This window comes from Pogoniulus pusillus, chromosome 22 (assembly GCF_015220805.1).
Source record: "Pogoniulus pusillus isolate bPogPus1 chromosome 22, bPogPus1.pri, whole genome shotgun sequence".
Taxonomy (NCBI): Eukaryota; Metazoa; Chordata; class Aves; order Piciformes; family Lybiidae; genus Pogoniulus; species Pogoniulus pusillus.
Genome location: NC_087285.1, coordinates 12,440,447 through 12,457,995, shown reverse-complemented (window position 1 = coordinate 12,457,995; position 17,549 = coordinate 12,440,447). Strand labels below are relative to the sequence as shown.

The 17,549-nt window shown below is 39.6% G+C and overlaps 1 protein-coding gene across 7 annotated transcripts in view; it reads right to left on the bottom strand.

Annotated features, from left to right (window-relative positions):
- Positions 1-17,549, bottom strand: part of ATP10B (ATPase phospholipid transporting 10B (putative)) — a 67,730-nt gene that overhangs the window by 10,699 nt on the left and 39,482 nt on the right. For all 7 annotated transcript variants that reach the window (XM_064161753.1, XM_064161754.1, XM_064161752.1 and 4 more), the window contains 9 exons: positions 16,329-16,456; positions 15,010-15,262; positions 13,898-14,133; positions 8,736-8,915; positions 7,622-8,207; positions 6,965-7,071; positions 6,130-6,256; positions 4,471-4,655; positions 791-1,103 (listed from right to left, as the gene is read on the bottom strand). In XM_064161753.1, coding sequence (XP_064017823.1) covers positions 791-1,103; positions 4,471-4,655; positions 6,130-6,256; positions 6,965-7,071; positions 7,622-8,207; positions 8,736-8,915; positions 13,898-14,133; positions 15,010-15,262; positions 16,329-16,456 — 2,115 coding nt within the window. The remainder of the gene's footprint in view (positions 1-790; positions 1,104-4,470; positions 4,656-6,129; positions 6,257-6,964; positions 7,072-7,621; positions 8,208-8,735; positions 8,916-13,897; positions 14,134-15,009; positions 15,263-16,328; positions 16,457-17,549) is intronic.

Genomic DNA, 17,549 nt, shown 5'->3' with positions numbered 1-17,549 from the left:
GACAATGTAACAAGACAGTTTCAGGAGTTATTCTGCTCATTTCAACGTGCAACAGTATGTTAAATACATAACCAAATTTCCATGGAATGAACAGCTATGGTTGTTGATTGCAGCGTGGAGATTGTGAATTAGGTTAGCTGGTAAAGCAAAATAAATGAAGTGGAAGGCTGAAAGATTCTATTTTGAGCTCTAAGGCAAATACAAGAAGTGTTAAAATACATTAGAGTCTGTCTTTTCTGTTTGGTCCACAGAGGTATATTTTTCACTTTTAAGTCATAAAAATCAATTTGGCAAGGATTTTAGTGGGATCACTTACCAAAAGTGGAGCAGGAAACTCAAAATATTTCACATTATTTGGAGGTAAAAATCAAATGAGTCAGTGCTTAAATACCACTTTGGGGATAATTCTGTTTTCGCCAGTTGGGAAAATACATCAGGAAAAGGGCTTTATGAAAAGACACAACAGTAACTACTGTTTGCTGCTTTCCGTGCCCAAAGCTAGGGCATTCTGGAGGGAATGTGTACATACATTTGTACTGGTGTGCATGAAAGGGACTGCTGGGAGATTCTGAATTTAGAGTGTCTTCATCTTGTGTAACTGCAGGCCAGATTTGCTCAAGGAAAGCTTAAGAAGGACTTTCATATGTTTTTTGATCGGGCTATTCAATGCTATTTTCCCATCATATCTCTCTGAAGGAGTAGCTTGTGCAATATATTCCATGCATTTCTATAGCTCAGAAAGGAAGAATTTGCTTCCCCCTTTCTCCTGTGAGAATCAGACTGGAGGTACCTATAGAGAGAGTCATCACTTTGAGCTGTCTCCGGACGAGTTTGACCACCATGCTCTTCTGAAGGGGGGTGGAACGACAGCACAACACCGAGCGGCAATGCTTCGTCAGTGCCAGGAACTTCTTCTCCAGGCCTCCCTGGAAAATGATGTTCAGTGTCCTGCCATCAACCACCAGGCCAAATTCAGGACTGGGCATCTCCGATGCTGAGAAAGATGCTGGGATAAGGCCAAAAAATTTCCTCTGTGGTTTTTCAATCTCGTAATTCTTCCTTACTTCTTCTAAGGTTAAATCCAAAAGAGATTCACAAGTCTCCTGTGAGAAAACATAAGTGGTTCTAGAAATAGTTATCTCCATCTCCCTTTACAGCACAGAACCCTATAAAGGTGTGTTTGTACAAGCAGGCCAGTGGGTTTAAGCCTATCAGATAAACATTAGGGAAAATTGGCTAAGATAAGCACTGATTCATCAGATTGGAGATTATTTTGATTGCATCATCAAGTTCTCAAGTGAAAACACTGCATCTTGTCAGCTAGCTCACTTCAGTAAGGAATGATGTTAAAAGAAAAGAAAATAATCTTCACACCAGGAGTACATGTTTGTGTTGGCAATAGTCAGAGTCCAGAATGTTACAAAAAAGCTTTTTGTTCCAAAGGAAATTTTAAAATTGTAGTCCTTATATAAATGTTGTAGCTATTGCAGCATTTGCTTGCCTCAGAAGGAAATTGCAGTAGAGAAACAAGAGGTTCAGATTTCCAACATTATCCATCAGTTTTGACAGTTTGGTCTTTTCTAGGTCATGACTCAGGTGTGTGTCATGGCTAGGGACAGAAATAAAGTCTCATATTGCCCAGCATTGTGCCTCAGACACAAACTAGCTCTTTCCCTCTCATCAAACCAGACAGAAGTCTGCTTTTAGATGCAGATGACCAGAATTGACTTAGTATCAAACAGAAACAGATTTAAGGGGAGGTGTGGGTGTTTATACCTCTCCCATAAAGATCTGGGCTGCCCAGGGAGGTGGTGGAGTCACCATCTCTGGAGGTATTCAAGAAAAGACTTAGTGCCATGGTCTAGTTGACTGGCTAGGGCTGGGTGCTAGGTTGGACTGGATGATCTTGGAGGTCTCTTCTAACCTGGTTGATTCTAAGATCTCCTAAACTGGCACGTCGCTATCAGAGAAAATCCAGAATCATCTCAAAGTAATTTTGCTGCCAACAAATACTGGAATTCCTCCTTCTGTGGTGTGGAACTGAATACCTGAGGAACTAATCAATCCCTTTTCTACCTTTTCTGTCAGCTTTATTGAGTGGTGATTCAGTTCTAAAATGTTATTTTCACTTTATGTTGCATAAGGTACATGTGTAGGATGTTTGCAAGATTTAAATTACACTGAAGTGGGAGGTTCTGGAATCAAACGTACCTCTGACATCTAATAAAAAGCTGCATCTAGCCTGCACATTTAAAGCCTCTAAAAAACATCAAAGAAGTATCATCTTTCTGTGAACTAAACCAAAAAATGTAGTGGAAATTCCTGATCTGCCTTGGTTTGTGTTTTTAAATGAATCTTCCAAACTACCTGCTTGTATTGCTTCTTCCTGGAAGATATTTAATTTTCAGTGTTGGAATAAGCTGCTGGGCCCAGGGATTCAAGAGAGACCTTTCACACTGAAGGGGTTCAGAGGTTAAGTTAGGCAAAATTAATGGGTTAAACACTTAGTGTGTATGATTTGTATTCCTCCTCCGCTGCTGTTGGGAGAGTCTTTTAGAAGTAGTGTCCTCAGCTTCATTTGGAAAGGGAGGTAGCTAAATCTTATTGTGGAGCACCTCCAGGTGCCCACTTTACCACATGTATCCCCACAAGTACCCAGATGAGCACAGCTTGCTCTTGAGCCTGAATTGAGGCCATGTAAGGTGCTATGGGAACACGCAGGTGCCAGTTTCCTGGAGTCAAAGTGGTCCCTCCTGCAGCATCACTTTTCTGACAGACACCATCTTCTAATTTCCATCCTAAATACATTCATTCTGCCTTCCATTAAAGCAGATATGTGTATCAAATGAAATTACACATTGAAGCAAGGAATGTAATCTGTGCCAAATTCCATATCGTCTTTGTGTGTTTCCCTATTTCCATGACATTAAAAGAGAGACATTTGCATAGGATTTTGTTCTTGTTTAGAGAGCTACTAAGTTCAGACAAAAGCAGTTAGAAAGTAGGCCAGCTAAGTGCTCTGAACAATTGCCTATCACAAGAGAAACAGTCTCTGTTTTAACTGTTTAATTAACCCTCCCAATAGTGTTACAGTGAAAAGCAGAGCTTGTATGGATAACCCCTTTCTGCGGCAAGAAAAACGGAGGCACCTGAGACCAGTGCCTTGCCTTGTGGCAGAAAGAAGCCCTGCCTTCCCTGCTCAACCTCCTGTCTATCCACAGAAAGACTCATCTCGGGCTAAGTCCGGTGAGCATGCACCACAAGTGTAGGCTGCACAGAAAGGACAGAGCAGCACACTTAGGAAAAGGGCAGCGGCTGCTGCCTGTTACCACCTTAGGGGCACAGAGGGCTGCATGGGAGGTACAGAGCTCACTAGCAAAAAAAAGATAGTAAAAGCTTGTGTGCTTTAGAAATGATCAGGGCTGACCTCTCCTTGGCAAACAAGTCTGGTTTAACCATAATATCTAAACCTATCTTGCAAAGCCACCTGTCCCATCATGATGCCTGGAGGGATGAGTCTCTAGCCTGTGCACAGTGGTGGCTATTCTGCTGTCCAAAAGCAAGGCATGTTTTTTTCTGTTATACTGCTTATGTTGCTTCATGAGCTGCAAAAGTCAAGGTTGCTTTTCTAAAGCCTTTTGCTTTTGCCGTGAAAAATGGTGTTTATCCACTTCAAAAGTTAGGACTCTATTTTCTCTCTTCCTTTCAGACAGTTTCAGGAATAGCCATAGATTGCACCACAGATTGTTTACTGTATTTTAGTCAGTCACAGAAGCTGACAGACGTGACTTTGGAGTGACTATCCTCATTTTGGAGAGCTTGCTTTGCCTACTGCCTCACCTTACTGCCCATGGAAACACAGGAACTATCTCTGCACAGCAACAACTATGTTTGCCACCAAGAACGTCAAGGAAGTGTTTTTTAACTGGCTCACAAGAACTGCATTTAGGTTTCCAAGAGGGTGGAATGCTGCTTACACAAAAAGATACCCAATTGAATTGTCCACTAATAAATTTCTAATTAAGCATAATCCTACCAGGGAACACACAACTAGAATGTTCTGAATTTAATTAAGTCGACACCTGCATACTTTTGCCAGACCAACTCATACCTGTACTTTTCAAATGTCTTCCTACGGGTATCACCTAGAGGTAAATCATCATTGCGAAGTGAAAAGTCAGATGTCCATATTATTAAGGAACCAGGCACTTAAACTGCATATTACCTTCTCTCTACAGCTCACTCTTCAGGTAATTTAAAAAAGGAATATTTTCAGCTGGAAGAACCATTTTACTTTGATTGAACAGAACTTTATGTAAATGTCTAAAGATCATGATCTAAAGGGTTTCTGGCTTAACGCTGCTTTGTGGGTTTTTGGTTGACTAACAGCCTGGCACTGTTTTGCTTTCGTCAACCGAAGACACAAAGCAAGAGAGAGACAGGAAATTCTGTGTGTCTCTCTGTACTCACCTTATTTTCAGTGTTAATGGTGAAGACAGTGTCTCTCTGGTTCAGGAGTTTACAGGAATAGGCGATGTTTACTGCTGTTTCCTGTTTGTCTCCTGTCAACACCCAGATTTGTATCCCAGCTTCTCGAAGAGCCTCAATAGTGTCAGGCACTCCATCTTGCAGTCGATCTTCAATCCCTGTTGCTCCTGGACAACAGGAAAAGAAGTGAACTATTTTTCCCCCCCCCCCATTTGGAAATCAAGATGATGTTTTCTTTTTTTAAGAAAAGGTCTTTGACTTCCAGCTGTGATCCTGAACTTATTAAGAGCTGAGCCAAGGTATTTCCCAGCAAATAAAACCAAAGGCACAAAATCTGCATTTGGATTAAGATCTGAATGTGTCAGCAATTGAGTTTTCTTTTTACTTGTTCCTAGAACAATGCATTTCATTTCTCCTTAATAAACCAAAATGACAATGTACTGGCAGAGGAATTATACCATATATATATGTAATACACTGCATTAAGTCTTGTGAAAGCAACCAGAAAAGAACAGCTTTGACTATTTAAATGAATGCTGTCTCCACTCTCAGGTTAGATGCTTCACCCATCAAAAGGAGAAGAAAAGGTACAGTAATTTTTCTCTTTGAATATGTGCAAACTTAAAGGAGATGCCAGCACTCATCCCGATGGTAAATCACCACCTGAATGTTACAATACTCTTCTTATCTCTTCCACTAGAGGTCAGTTTGAAGATGCTGTAACTGTGATACATTGACTATAGATCTTGATTTAGGTAATTGTTTTGTGTGCAATAAAGTTTGAGCACAGAGCCTTAAGAGTTGGCAAAGGTAACATATTCTGACAGGATCTACATTACCTCTTATATGGTTCTGCTTATGCCATTTACCGTTATTACTCTAATTTTTTAAATCACTGCAGAGATTATGAGAAGCCATAATGCTAATAGCTTGCAATCACAGAAATTCAGGATAATGAGGTTTGGGCACAGATTAGATTTACAGAAAGATGAGGCTGAGGCAACTCTGAAAATCAGTCCTAAAAGAACAGAATGTTTGGAATAGAAAAAGAAAGCCCTGCAGTGGTCCATAGTTTAACAGAATAGTGCTGTTATATACAGTGGTCATGGATCATGCCAAAGTGCCAACGAATGTAAGTTTTAGCATGAAATACCCTTCTACAAAGTGCTGAAAGCAATCGTGACAAAGCAACAGCATCAGGAATTCACTAACAGAAATACCTATGCATTTAAGTCTCCTGGTTTTATAATACAGAGTTATTACCAAAATTCCCTTGGAATTTGTGCTCAAAAGTGAAGTTAATTTATAGTGCTTGACAGGTTTATCTAAGGACACAGAGACGTGATTGAATTACAGGAACTTCATTATCTGCTGTGTCAGCCGAGGCACAGTAACAGCTGATGTACATCTCTGGGCACATGATGGTTCCAGCACACTTTTTCAAAGTTGCTGCTACTCAAAATGCACAAGAGCTTGTTTAGATGCTGCCACTGGACTCTATAGCCTAGCCCTGAGATTATCAAATCTCAGAGGAAGACTTTTTGGTCTAAATTAGTATAAGCTCTTGTCTGTCTGACTGCCAAGAATATCACAGGAGAGCAAGTGATACTTTGCGCAATGATGGTTCTTATTTTTAGCTACCCAGCAAGGTGAGCTTGGTCTCCAGATGCTGTGCTGTCTCCATTAACAGCTCATCTCTGTTGTCAATTGCAGCTTCTGCCTCCCGACGAAAATTGGCCCATTTTTGAAAGTCATCTTCATTCAAGACCTGCAGAATGCAATTTAGCAGAGCTCATTTTAAATTTAAATCTGAGAAGAATGCCAACAGTCAGGATCACAGAGACTTAACTCTTATCTGGGCTGGTAAAGGACTGTGTCATCTTCAAAATTACACAAACTTTTCCAAGAGAAGACTGCAAGAACAAGTAGTGATGAGAAAAATAAACCTGCCTTCCTGTTTGTACAAATGGCCTAGAGCTGAGACTTCAAAATGTGAACTGGAGAAACTCGTGGTCACACAGCTGGACTCTGAACTGGAACACAGAGTTTCTGCAGGTTGCTCTACATTTCTCCAGAGCTTGGATATGACCTGTTTGTTGCACATAGACAACTTTTGTTATCATCAGGCTAAGATGTACTAACCCAGGCTGAGGGCATTATTTTTGAAAGCTGAATGCCAGGCAAAACAGAACAAGGTTAGAACCTCTGCAGACTTGCTTGGAATCGCTGTAGAGAAGGTCAGCTACAGTTACCGTAAGAGAAGCAGAAATGAATGTTTTGAGGCTGACCAAAAATCCATCATCTGCTCACACTGAGGGGAAAAGAGGAAAAAAAGACTGCAGAGCAAACAAATAGAGGGACAAAAAGATGGGCTCTGTCTGGCTTGTTATCTGAAGCAGAAAGAATTATAACATTTTAAAGTAAATCTACTGACGCATGCAGAGCAAAGCTATGTATTCAGCTGACACCCTCCTACCTTCTTAGCTATGCACAGAGTTCGTAGGCCATCACGGGCATAGTAGTCCAGATGCTTCTGTGTTTTTTCTTTAATTCTTTTTATTCTCTTCTCTGCATTAATATCAGCTGTGAAATAGAAGGGAAAGTTTTCATATTGTAAGCACAGCTAATTTCAGATCTAGTGTCTTAAGATTAGAGAAAACATCAATCCTTTAAAAGCTCAAAACTGTTTGCTGTATATACGCTGAAGTCTTGCTAAAGAATCTAGTTCCCTTTAAGATAAGATTACTTGGGGTTTTGTTTGTTAATGTTCTAGCAATCTAGTTTCCTTTAAGATAAGCTTACTTGGGGTTTTGTTTGTTTGTTAATGTTCTAGCCTTCTTGCTGACAAGTTGAAATACAATGGTCAGGCCCTTATGGCAATATTCTTGCAGAGGACACAATCCACACGAGTTAGCACTGTCAGTGAATTTTAATTAGCCAATTCCATCTTCTAAGTGTTGCTCAGGTTAAATAAATACCTCAGTTATGAAATGCAAGGATAACACTAGAGAAAGCTCATTCTTTTTTTATACTCCTCATGCCTAGATATAATATTTCATGCAGGAAAGAGTACTGCAAACTTTTTGTGTTTCTTTACAGCAGACACAACAGAAATAGCTTCTTGGCTAATTACCTCTTGCAGAGTCTTCCAGCAAGTCCATTATAACAGAGTCAGCTCCTTTTGTGTAGACAACGATCTCCTTGGTTAGGGGGTGTCTCACCACTACAGACATCCTTTTCCTTACTGAGTCAAATCCCAAAGTGTAGAGAATATCAAAAGTCAGAAGTGTGCCTTGTGGCAACCGTACGGTCACCTGCTCAGGAGTTCGGGACACTAAAGTAAAACTGTATGCCTGGGCAGCATAAACAAGCGCTGCCTCATCTGGGCTCTCAGCCTCGTAACAAAAGTCTGTTGGCAAAGGACTGTTAGTCACAGATTTAAAAACCTCATCCAAGGAAGCACTACCAATATCTGTGCTGTTCTTGCCCTGGACTTCATCACCTCCACCACTGGCATAGTGGTCATCCTCATTGTCACGGCACTCCAATGCAGCAAGACACTCCTCAGTGTTCTTTGCACTGAAGCTAGCACCTAGGTCTGAACTAGACTGAGAAGATGAAAAAGATTGACTAAGGCTTGCTAATTTTAGCCGTTGAAATATCTGATGAATCTTCTCCAGGGTGATTCCTGAAGGTTTTATTGGTGGTGGGATGGTGACCTAGAAATATGAGAAAACCTATAGTTAAATGCTTTTCAAAACCTCCGTATGTTTTTCCATGTAGAAATTATGATAATTAGAAAAACAACAAAAGAATTTCCCCTCCCCTATTTAGCTGTGGTGGTGAGATTCAGCAGAGGAGTCATAGATGTGTTGCAATATAAATTTGATGGAGAATCATATCTCTGCCTCTGAAGTAGGAATGGAATGAAGCCCCTTGCAGTTGTCAATGGCCTGGCAGATCAGAGAAAAGCCAGCATGTTCAACATACTTCTTGACAATATAAAATCTAAAAAGAACAAAGTTCAGATACTGTGATGGCCACAGTTGCTCATCAAACACAAAAAAACATGTTAAGAAGGGATATAGACAGGCAAGGAAGCAGTAGACAGTGCATAAAAGGTGAAAAGAACTAGAAGAGAACTCCCAAACAAACTGTTTATTGTCATTTTGGTTTCCCTGAACACTGCTCTATGTTGCTAGATGAAAGCATAATCATTTTTCTTGATATACTTTAAGTTAGATTACCCTTTGTCTTGGCTTGGTAGCTGTGGAGACCAGGACTGTGTTGCAGATGGCAAGGGCAAGAAAAAAGTCGGTAAGGGCTGTGGAAGTATTTATATGTATAGAAGGAGAAAGACTTTCAATCTGGAGTGCAGCTTCTCTCACTCGCCTCAGCAGCCTGCTATCTGGAGTCACATCCTTTTCCTGCAAGAGAAATTACTTAATGAGGATTATTCCCATTTATCCTTGTCCTCAAGGAAGAACTATCAGTTTGATAGCTTATTTTTGCCTCTTACCAAATGTACAGCTAGGACTATGTAAGTAAATGCTTTTTGTAGTTCTAGAGGAAAAAAGATGCATTTCTAAAAGCTTCATAACTAGATCATTTAGAAGGAAATGCATCTTGAAATAGATGCTTTCAGAATTTCATTTCTTTTGATATCTACTAGAAATCAAGAATAACTTCTACTGTGTTGCAAAACTTTGAAACTGCTGACTGCTGAATTAAAGGGTCTTCCAGATGGAAGTGGATTTGGGATCTCCCATTTCAGTGTTGCCATCTGAGTGTTATTTCAACAGAGTTACCATGCTTATGGCCTTGTTACAGCAGTGCCATTTTCTGTTTCCACTTTTCTTTGCACCCAGAAAGAAAAGCTATGTCAAACTGTTCTTCCTCAGTTCTTACAATAAATAAATACATACATACATACTTCATTTGTTCCTGAAATGTTACTGTAATTTTCCTGCCACACTCTTTCTAATCAAACTTAAATTAGCAAGCCAAACTACTTAACAATGTCACTTACCTACAATTTAATTTGATGTAGGGCTGTGGGAGTAGTACTTTTAATGGAAATTTCATGTTAGCATAGTCTGGTTTGGATTTAATTCAGGGCCATGTTTAACAAGAGCTTCCAAATTTAAAAGACTTTCCAGTGAGCCAACACTTTTGGATACCTTAAGAAACTGCCAAAGTGATTTTGCTGCTTTCTAATTCATCTCAGATATTACCTTCTCCTCTTTTGATCTGGCACAATTTTCCTAAGTTCCCTAAATGTGCAACAAAAGTCAACCAACCATCTTCAAGCCTGTGTTGTGCTGAGTATATTGCACTGTGAATAGCAGCAGTTAAGCCATCCTAAGAATTGCAGCTAAATCTGCCCATTCTGCAGCACAGACCTCAACTGCAAGCCAAGGATGGAACAAGGCTTTACACTTTCCCTGCTGCAGGAGGCTCTGGCTCAGTGTTTGCGTGCTTTTTTTTGGTTTCACACACAGGGAAATGTTTGAAGTATAGCTGCTGTCCTTTCTCTAGCAAACTGATACATACTGAAGATAAGCCTGGTTTCTCAGTTATCTTCTCAGGTCTCTCAAAAGCAATGAGAGGCATAAAAATTAAAGCTGTCATTCTTTAGAAACCCCTTCACAATTTTAGACTGCAGCAGACAAGTAACTGCATCTGCTGCCAGTACTGTTCTTTGCACATCTAGCAATCCCAAATAGCCTAACCGGACAGTTCTGATGAAGAACATGCATATGTAGACACAACTGTAAAAACAGTTATGCTGAGAATGATGTTAAAAATCAAAACATGAAAGATTAGGAACTCTCTGACTGCTTGCCGAGCTATTCATATCACTTCCTCATGCATTGCCACAATTAGAATGAACCTCATTGAATTATTACATGTGAATCTCAGCCTCTCCTATCCATCATCATCCCACACGATTCCTTTAGGATCTATATACTTTCTGCTTCTAGTTCATGCTAAAAATGACAATGTGCTAGTGGATATTCCACTTCAGCAGAAACTCTCGGAGGTAAAGATTTTCCCCTGGAAAAATAGGGAATTGTCTAAAACCAAAATAAAACTAAAATAAACCAAAAATCAATATTTATCAGAAGAGTTTTTCCTCATTTTCTTTTTCACATTCAGTGAAAACAGAGCTAACCTGAATTTCCAGCCTTAAGGATCTTCAGATTAAAAAAAACACCTAACCAACAACCAAAACTAAACCCAAACCAAAACAGAGAAATAAGTTTGTTTTTTGACCAGCCTGAATATACATAGAAAAAGAAACAAATGAAGAAGCTTAAATAAAGTAGCATTAATTACGATGATCAGTTAAATTTACCACCTTTTCAGTGTTAGCAATTAGTGAAAATGCTGATGGTATAAAAGGGTTAGTGCCATCCAGTTTTTAAGGTTTCCTCTTCAATTCGTTACCATTCCTTTTACTTGGTGGCAATAAAACCTGATGACAATAGGACAATTGGAATCTTCATGAAATGCTTTTAAGTCTCCATCCAGATTTCTCATAAATGATTATGCAATGAATAAATCAGTCACTATACTTCTCTCTCAGACATCCTAGGAGATATCTGAAGTAAAGACTACAACATTCTTTCTTTTCCTTTCCATATAAAGCCTAAGACATACTTTGACATTTTAATGGTCATCAACATAAATACGACAGACTTGGCAGCAGCTCTCAACTGTAAGGTTTTGGAGTAGCTTGAATTCATGTTCAAGCAGATGTGTTCATCTTCCAAGGGTAACTGTTAATAGATAGATCTCATCTCTTTGTATTTATGTTTACTGAGAATAGCTTGCTAATGATGACAATAAAATATGAATTTGCAATTGTCTAAACCCTGGCCAAGATCTTACCCACTGAATAGATTTTGCTATTGAATTTTTGGAAGCTGGAACTGGACATAGGATTCAAAATCTCTGATGAACTGCATACATTTTGTGTTAGGAGGCTCCACACACTGCTATGAACCGTACAGACTATGGACAAAAATACTGCAAAGAACAAAACCAGAGGATGAGACCTAGGAGTTAGGTTCTACATCATACCTGTTACTTTTACTCCAGAAAACGCAAACAATGTTGTTAAGTTATTCTTGGGTCTGCAGGCTCCAATTTAATTAACTTTACCAAATGCCATGAAAAACCCATCATCCCCATCTCTATCTCAGAGACACACTGAAATGAACATGTTAATTGATGAGAGCTCCTCAGATTTCAGCAAAACATCAAAACTTGTCAAGCAGAGAGCACTCTCGCAAACAGGCAGGCTGAAATACATTCTGTAGCAGCAGAGCATCCTAATTGCAGAACTGCTCAGAATGCTGAGACAAAGTGCAAACACCCTGGTTTGCAGGCACAATCAATTACTGCTGCACAAGTGCACTTTAAATGCCACATGCAACCTGCTTATCACTGGTCCCTGTAAGGCCGATTGAGAGTAAGCAAAGTTTGTGATTGCTGCAGAGATAATTTTCCTTTAAAAACCATTCAGATCTAAATTTGACATTTTAAAATGATTGTCTTTTGTCTGGCACAGTTACTTCCCAATTAAACTCTTTACATTTTGTAGGATACCATTATGTCAAGCCTCCTTACTTCAGAATGCTTTTCTTGGCAACACTTCTGACATGCAGGTGCTCATAGCAGATGCTGTGATAACCCTTACCCAAAAACCACTGTGTCTTCTCAGCAGTGGGAAGTTCTTCAATTTTACTGTTACCTGAGGCTACCAGTTTTCATGAATAGTTTCCAAGTGGCTGGCACATCAACGCTTGGAAACTTGACATTTATTAAGAAAACAACAAACTACAATGCCAGCTACAGGCCTTTGGACTTTATATTGTTTATTCTGTAAAGCCTTTTTGCTTTTCTTGGATTTTGTTGATCTGAAGAAACTGAGCCTCGGCATTTCATAGCGAGGACTGCGGTTTACAATCATTGGCTGCCACTAGAGTACTTCTAAGCTTTTATTTTAGTGGACCTATTCATCCCAAAGAGCTCTGCAAGCCTTTATCAAGTCAAACAGCAGTCTTTGTGTCTTCATTCCAAAGATGGATTGTTCTTAAGAAAGTTTGACTAGTGAGATACGTTCAGGCCCACAACACTGTCTGTGTAAATGGAGCACTCAAGATGCTTCAGATGTGTAGGAAAATACAAATGCATCAGACAAGGTGATAGAAGTTCCAAAGGGCAGGAGCCATTGAGAGAGAACATTTTATTACAGCCCTTTTATTAATAGGCAATTGGCTTGGCTGGTAGGGAAAGATACTGTTATGCATCGTTGGAAGGATAACACCATACGATACAGCCTCTTGCCAATATTTAAGTGTTGCTGTTTTTAGTACGTCTTTATTATAGAGGTGAAAAGATTTATCCAGGTAGAGTAACATCTGTAAGAAGCTATGGCTAGTCATTTCCATGACAGCAGATAATCTTCCTCTACAAAGGAGATGTTAGATACCAGTCCCTCAGTTATTGCCTTTACAGTGGAAAAAATACCCAAACCATGGCAGTTTATTTATAGATGAAAACGAAGAGGTCTAGCAATGAAAAAACATAACTGAGGAAATATAATGGCAAGAAATTCCTTTATCACACTTCAAAAAGTCATGATCCATAAGAAATTCTCCAAAGTCATCATCCATGGTTTCTTAAAAACCCATGAGCTGAAAAATTTTAGGATAACAATTGACAAAGCTCCCATACTGCAAAAGCAGGAGTCCTGACTGGACTCTGGAGAGTGCCGCCTGGGTATTTGCCAGGGGTCGCTATGCTTTAACAGACACAGTATGTTACAGTGCTAGTAGCCAAAGTAGTTTGTGGCTTTTCAAGCTGTGTTCCAAACTCAGACTTCAAACATGTAACCATTTCCCTGTCACCATCTCCCAGGAGGACCTATGCCTCCTGTTTCTGCAAAAGCTCATGTCCCTAACTCCTGTTGTACAACTCCAGCCTAGGATCCTTGCCTCATTTTCTGTGGCATTTTAGAGTACCACAACACCACAACTCCCTCATTCCTCTTTGTGTAAAGTGTATCTTGCTGTCGTGAATCACAGCCTCAATCCTTGGACCTCAAATTAGTGTCTCCTCCTCTCACTAAGCAAGCATCACAAAATCTCACCTGTGTGACCCTACTCTTTTGCTGTAGTGTTTGATACAAGGACTGAGATTCCCAGACCCTTACCTAGCTCATTCCTTACTGCAGCCTGCATACTCTAATGTAGAAGTGAGGGTTTCAGTGCTTTGTCTCCCCCTTCCATCTCGCCTCCACCAAGGCAGCAGCTCTCAACTGTAAGGTTGGTCTGTCATCACAAAATGCCACAGAGAAAGGAGAACTTAGATGATGTTAGGTCAGTCTGTTTGTACTTACAATGGTACTGCTGAATGCCACTTGAGACTTGTTACTGTCGCAACGACCAAGCGACCTGTTCCTTGTGTGCCCCTGAAAATGAGCCCTAGCACTCTGGCACCTCCTTAAAGGTCTCATGGTCCTCTGCTTATAAGTGGCTGATGTCTCAATATTCATGGGAGGGAGAGTGAAGCTCTGAAGTTTTGCAAATTCTTCATCATCGAAATCCAACTCTTTGTAGGTTTCCAGGCGCTTGGCTGTAAAAGGAGAAAATGAAAGTTTACCTCTTCACTTTTTTTGGCATTGTGTGGGAGAAATCCCATGGCTGGTTAAAAATACTGAAACAAAGTAAATCAAAGCCAAAACATGGCAAAAGCCAGCACCAGACAAAAACAACCTCACTATCCACTTCAGTTTCTGCACCTTTCACTGTCCAAGACTTACAACGGCAAGAAAACAAAAATGAATTTTCAAAGTCATCAGTCACTTTTATGGACCTCTGCTAATGCTATCTGCATTTTGCAGTTGACTGGGACAGGAGGGGGAATTTGCTGATGTTTTCAAGGCACAGAGCACAAACATGGTTTTGGCAGCTGCTGGTCAGCTTAATAAAATTCTTTGCACTATGTAAAGAAAGTAGTGACCAAGAGTGGGGCCGAGTCAAACCCTCGGTTTCAGAGCATCAAATATCAGGTATGGACTACAGCTGGGGTTAACTGAAGAAAATGTGTGGCTGTACCTTGCACACCACACAGAACATGGTAATTACTTTTGGACCCACTGAGTTTAATTGCTAACTAATCTCAGTTTGTGAGCTTATAAAAGGTTGGCTGGTGTTCATTTAGAAATGAAAGAGAAAATGTTCTCTTTGCACTTGAGTGGGTACTGAATGCGTGGCAAAGCCTGAGATGCCTGCAGAGGGAACTGAAAAACCTTTCCCATCTGACTTCTGAATCATTTAAAACACCCTTGCTTCCATAATACTCTGTAATAGGAGTCCCTTGTAAAATGGAGACAGATCCACAAAGCTCTACCTTCAGTCAGAAGGCTCTCTATGCTTAAAAAATACTTTGAAAATGAGTACCATTTAGTTGCCCAGAGAGCAAAGTAAATATAAAAAATGTGTCTCTTACCATTTTCCTGATGTGAAAACTCAATTCCATTGATAGTACAGCGGCGGAATACCATTTTGTTTTCTGTTAGTGTCCCAGTTTTGTCAGAGAAGATATACTGGATTTGTCCAAGATCTTCAGTAATATTTAGGGCACGGCACTGTATAGGCAAATCTGCTTCTTCGTCATACAGGTCAATGTCATTGTGAATTAAGAAGACTTGGCCCAACTTGACTAACTCAATGGACACATAAAGAGAAATGGGGATTAAAACCTGAAAAAGAGTTTAAATACTCAGTGAGAGGTGAGAAAACTCTTATTGCTTTCTGTCAGCAATGTCCCTGCACAGGTACACCAACAATTTTCAGAGACTGAACAGTAACAATTCAGGGGAGAGAAAAATATCCTGCACACAACTGCAATGGATAAAGAAGGACAATAAGGGACAAATTTAAGATAAAATTCTTAGAATAGTAAATAGAAGGATGGGTCTTTCAGAGGATATTCTTACAAAACTCTGAAAGGGTACACTAGCACAGACTACCTCTTAATGTGCTCCACAAGCAATTACTTGACATACAACATTTTCCTCCTGCTAGCTTCTCTGCACAGAAATAATAATGAATACCTAAGATGCACAAGTATTCTGTTTTGGTAATGAAGAATAACCCCCCAAGGAATCTGTGAGCAGCTCTGAAAGCTATCTTCATATTTCATTCATATTAAAGAAGTTCTGTCCACTTAAATATCAGCAGTTAGATCAAGACATCTGAAAAATAAACAGGATTTTCCCCCTCATCCCATAAAATGTTCTCTCCCAATTAGGTTTAATCAGACTCAAATATACAAGCATCCTACCTCTAATTTAGCTTCTTTCCTAAACCAGCTGAACCATACCTAGTTATTATTCCCCAGTGGCAAAAAATGACCATTTTTGTTTCACTGTTTTCCTGAAATGTGAACTGACATTCATATTTTGGAATTCTGGACATGGACAGGAAAACAACAACAACAGAAAAGGATGCTGACGTGTGAATGTAAACATCCTCTTTATTGCATATGCTAAAGATTCTGGAGTTATTTAAAGATATAATGTATGCCCTTCCTACCTATATCCTTTCAGCAGCAAGAAAGAAAAAAAACTGCAGTTAGAAAGAAAGGAAAAGAAAAAAAGCTACATTATTTCACACTTGAGTGATTTGAAACACTCTTAGCAATATTTAAAAAGGGGATTAAGAAGGTACTGCACAACTGTTAGCTGATATTAATTGTTCATTAGTGATTATCCTCAGTTCTGTGTAGCTTTGTCCTTGGAGGTTAGAGAGGATTTTGTCTTTTACCTGCAACAGGATTATCATCGTCAAGAACATGTAGAAACCAGCGAGAGCAGGAGACAGAAAATTGCCGTTCTCATCTGGGACATCATAAGGTGGATGCTCTGAGAAGTTTCCAGCCCAAATGCCATGCCCTGTAGGAACATTGTATACAATACTGAAATATGCTGAGCAGTAAGCTGATTGACAAAGCTTCTGAAACTTGCAGATATGGACTGCTATGGTAATTAAAAAGAAGGAACTATTCCAAAGCAACAGTCCCCAAGCAAAGCTGTAAGTCTATTAGAGAATGCAAAGTACATGCAGAGCTCTGTAGCAGATGCACACAATTGATATGCTAGACAGTCAGGGACATTTTTATTAATTTCTCCTTCAGCAAGTGTCCTCCAGGGCTCTGCACAGATCTTTGCTCACTCTACATAGCTTGCAGCAATGTCCATCTCTACCACCTGCCTTTAGAAGTTGTCAGTGCTTAAGACTCCCATTCCTAAAAGAAATCTTATGACCTTTATATAGACAAGCTGAAATCTTTCTTCTCCTCCCTGACCAGTCTTGATTTCAATCTATCTTTGTTGGCAAACCCCTTGTAATTCTGTCTGGGCAGCTCACTTTTACATTACTTTCAATTATGTCATACCTTGAAATTGCTTCTTCCCCCATGTCTTAAATATTAGTAGAGATCATTGCATTATTACAATGAAGTCTCCATTTCAGGACTTAACAATGTCCCACCATGACTACTTTACCACCTTTCATACTGCCCTTAATGAAATAAACTTTGCTCAAGGATGCCACTAATTTACTGCATCAGAAATTTTACACAGAGTGTAAACGAGTTTCCCTCATTGCAGCATTTCTCCAGATGCCAATATCCTCTATTAGCTGCCTTGGAATATCTAGCTCTTAAAAGACTTCCAGTAGCACCAGTTAAGCAAGCAGTTTTGCAGCAGCTGCCCACTAAAATGGAGCCAAAAGAATCTAAGTTATTTCAACAATACTTTCTGGCTGCTAAACACCATGATCACAACTGAGCAAGAGCAACTATGTTCTACAAGCTACTTCTCACCTCAGTTTTGACCTTGATATTTCTTCTTAGATTTCTTCCTGCATTCAGACAAGGCTACCAAGCACAAATTCATGGTACAGCTAAGGAGCACTTTGAATAGATGTAAGCTAAAGACTTGTTTCACTTAGACTACAAACATTTATTTTTATTTGTTTGTTTTT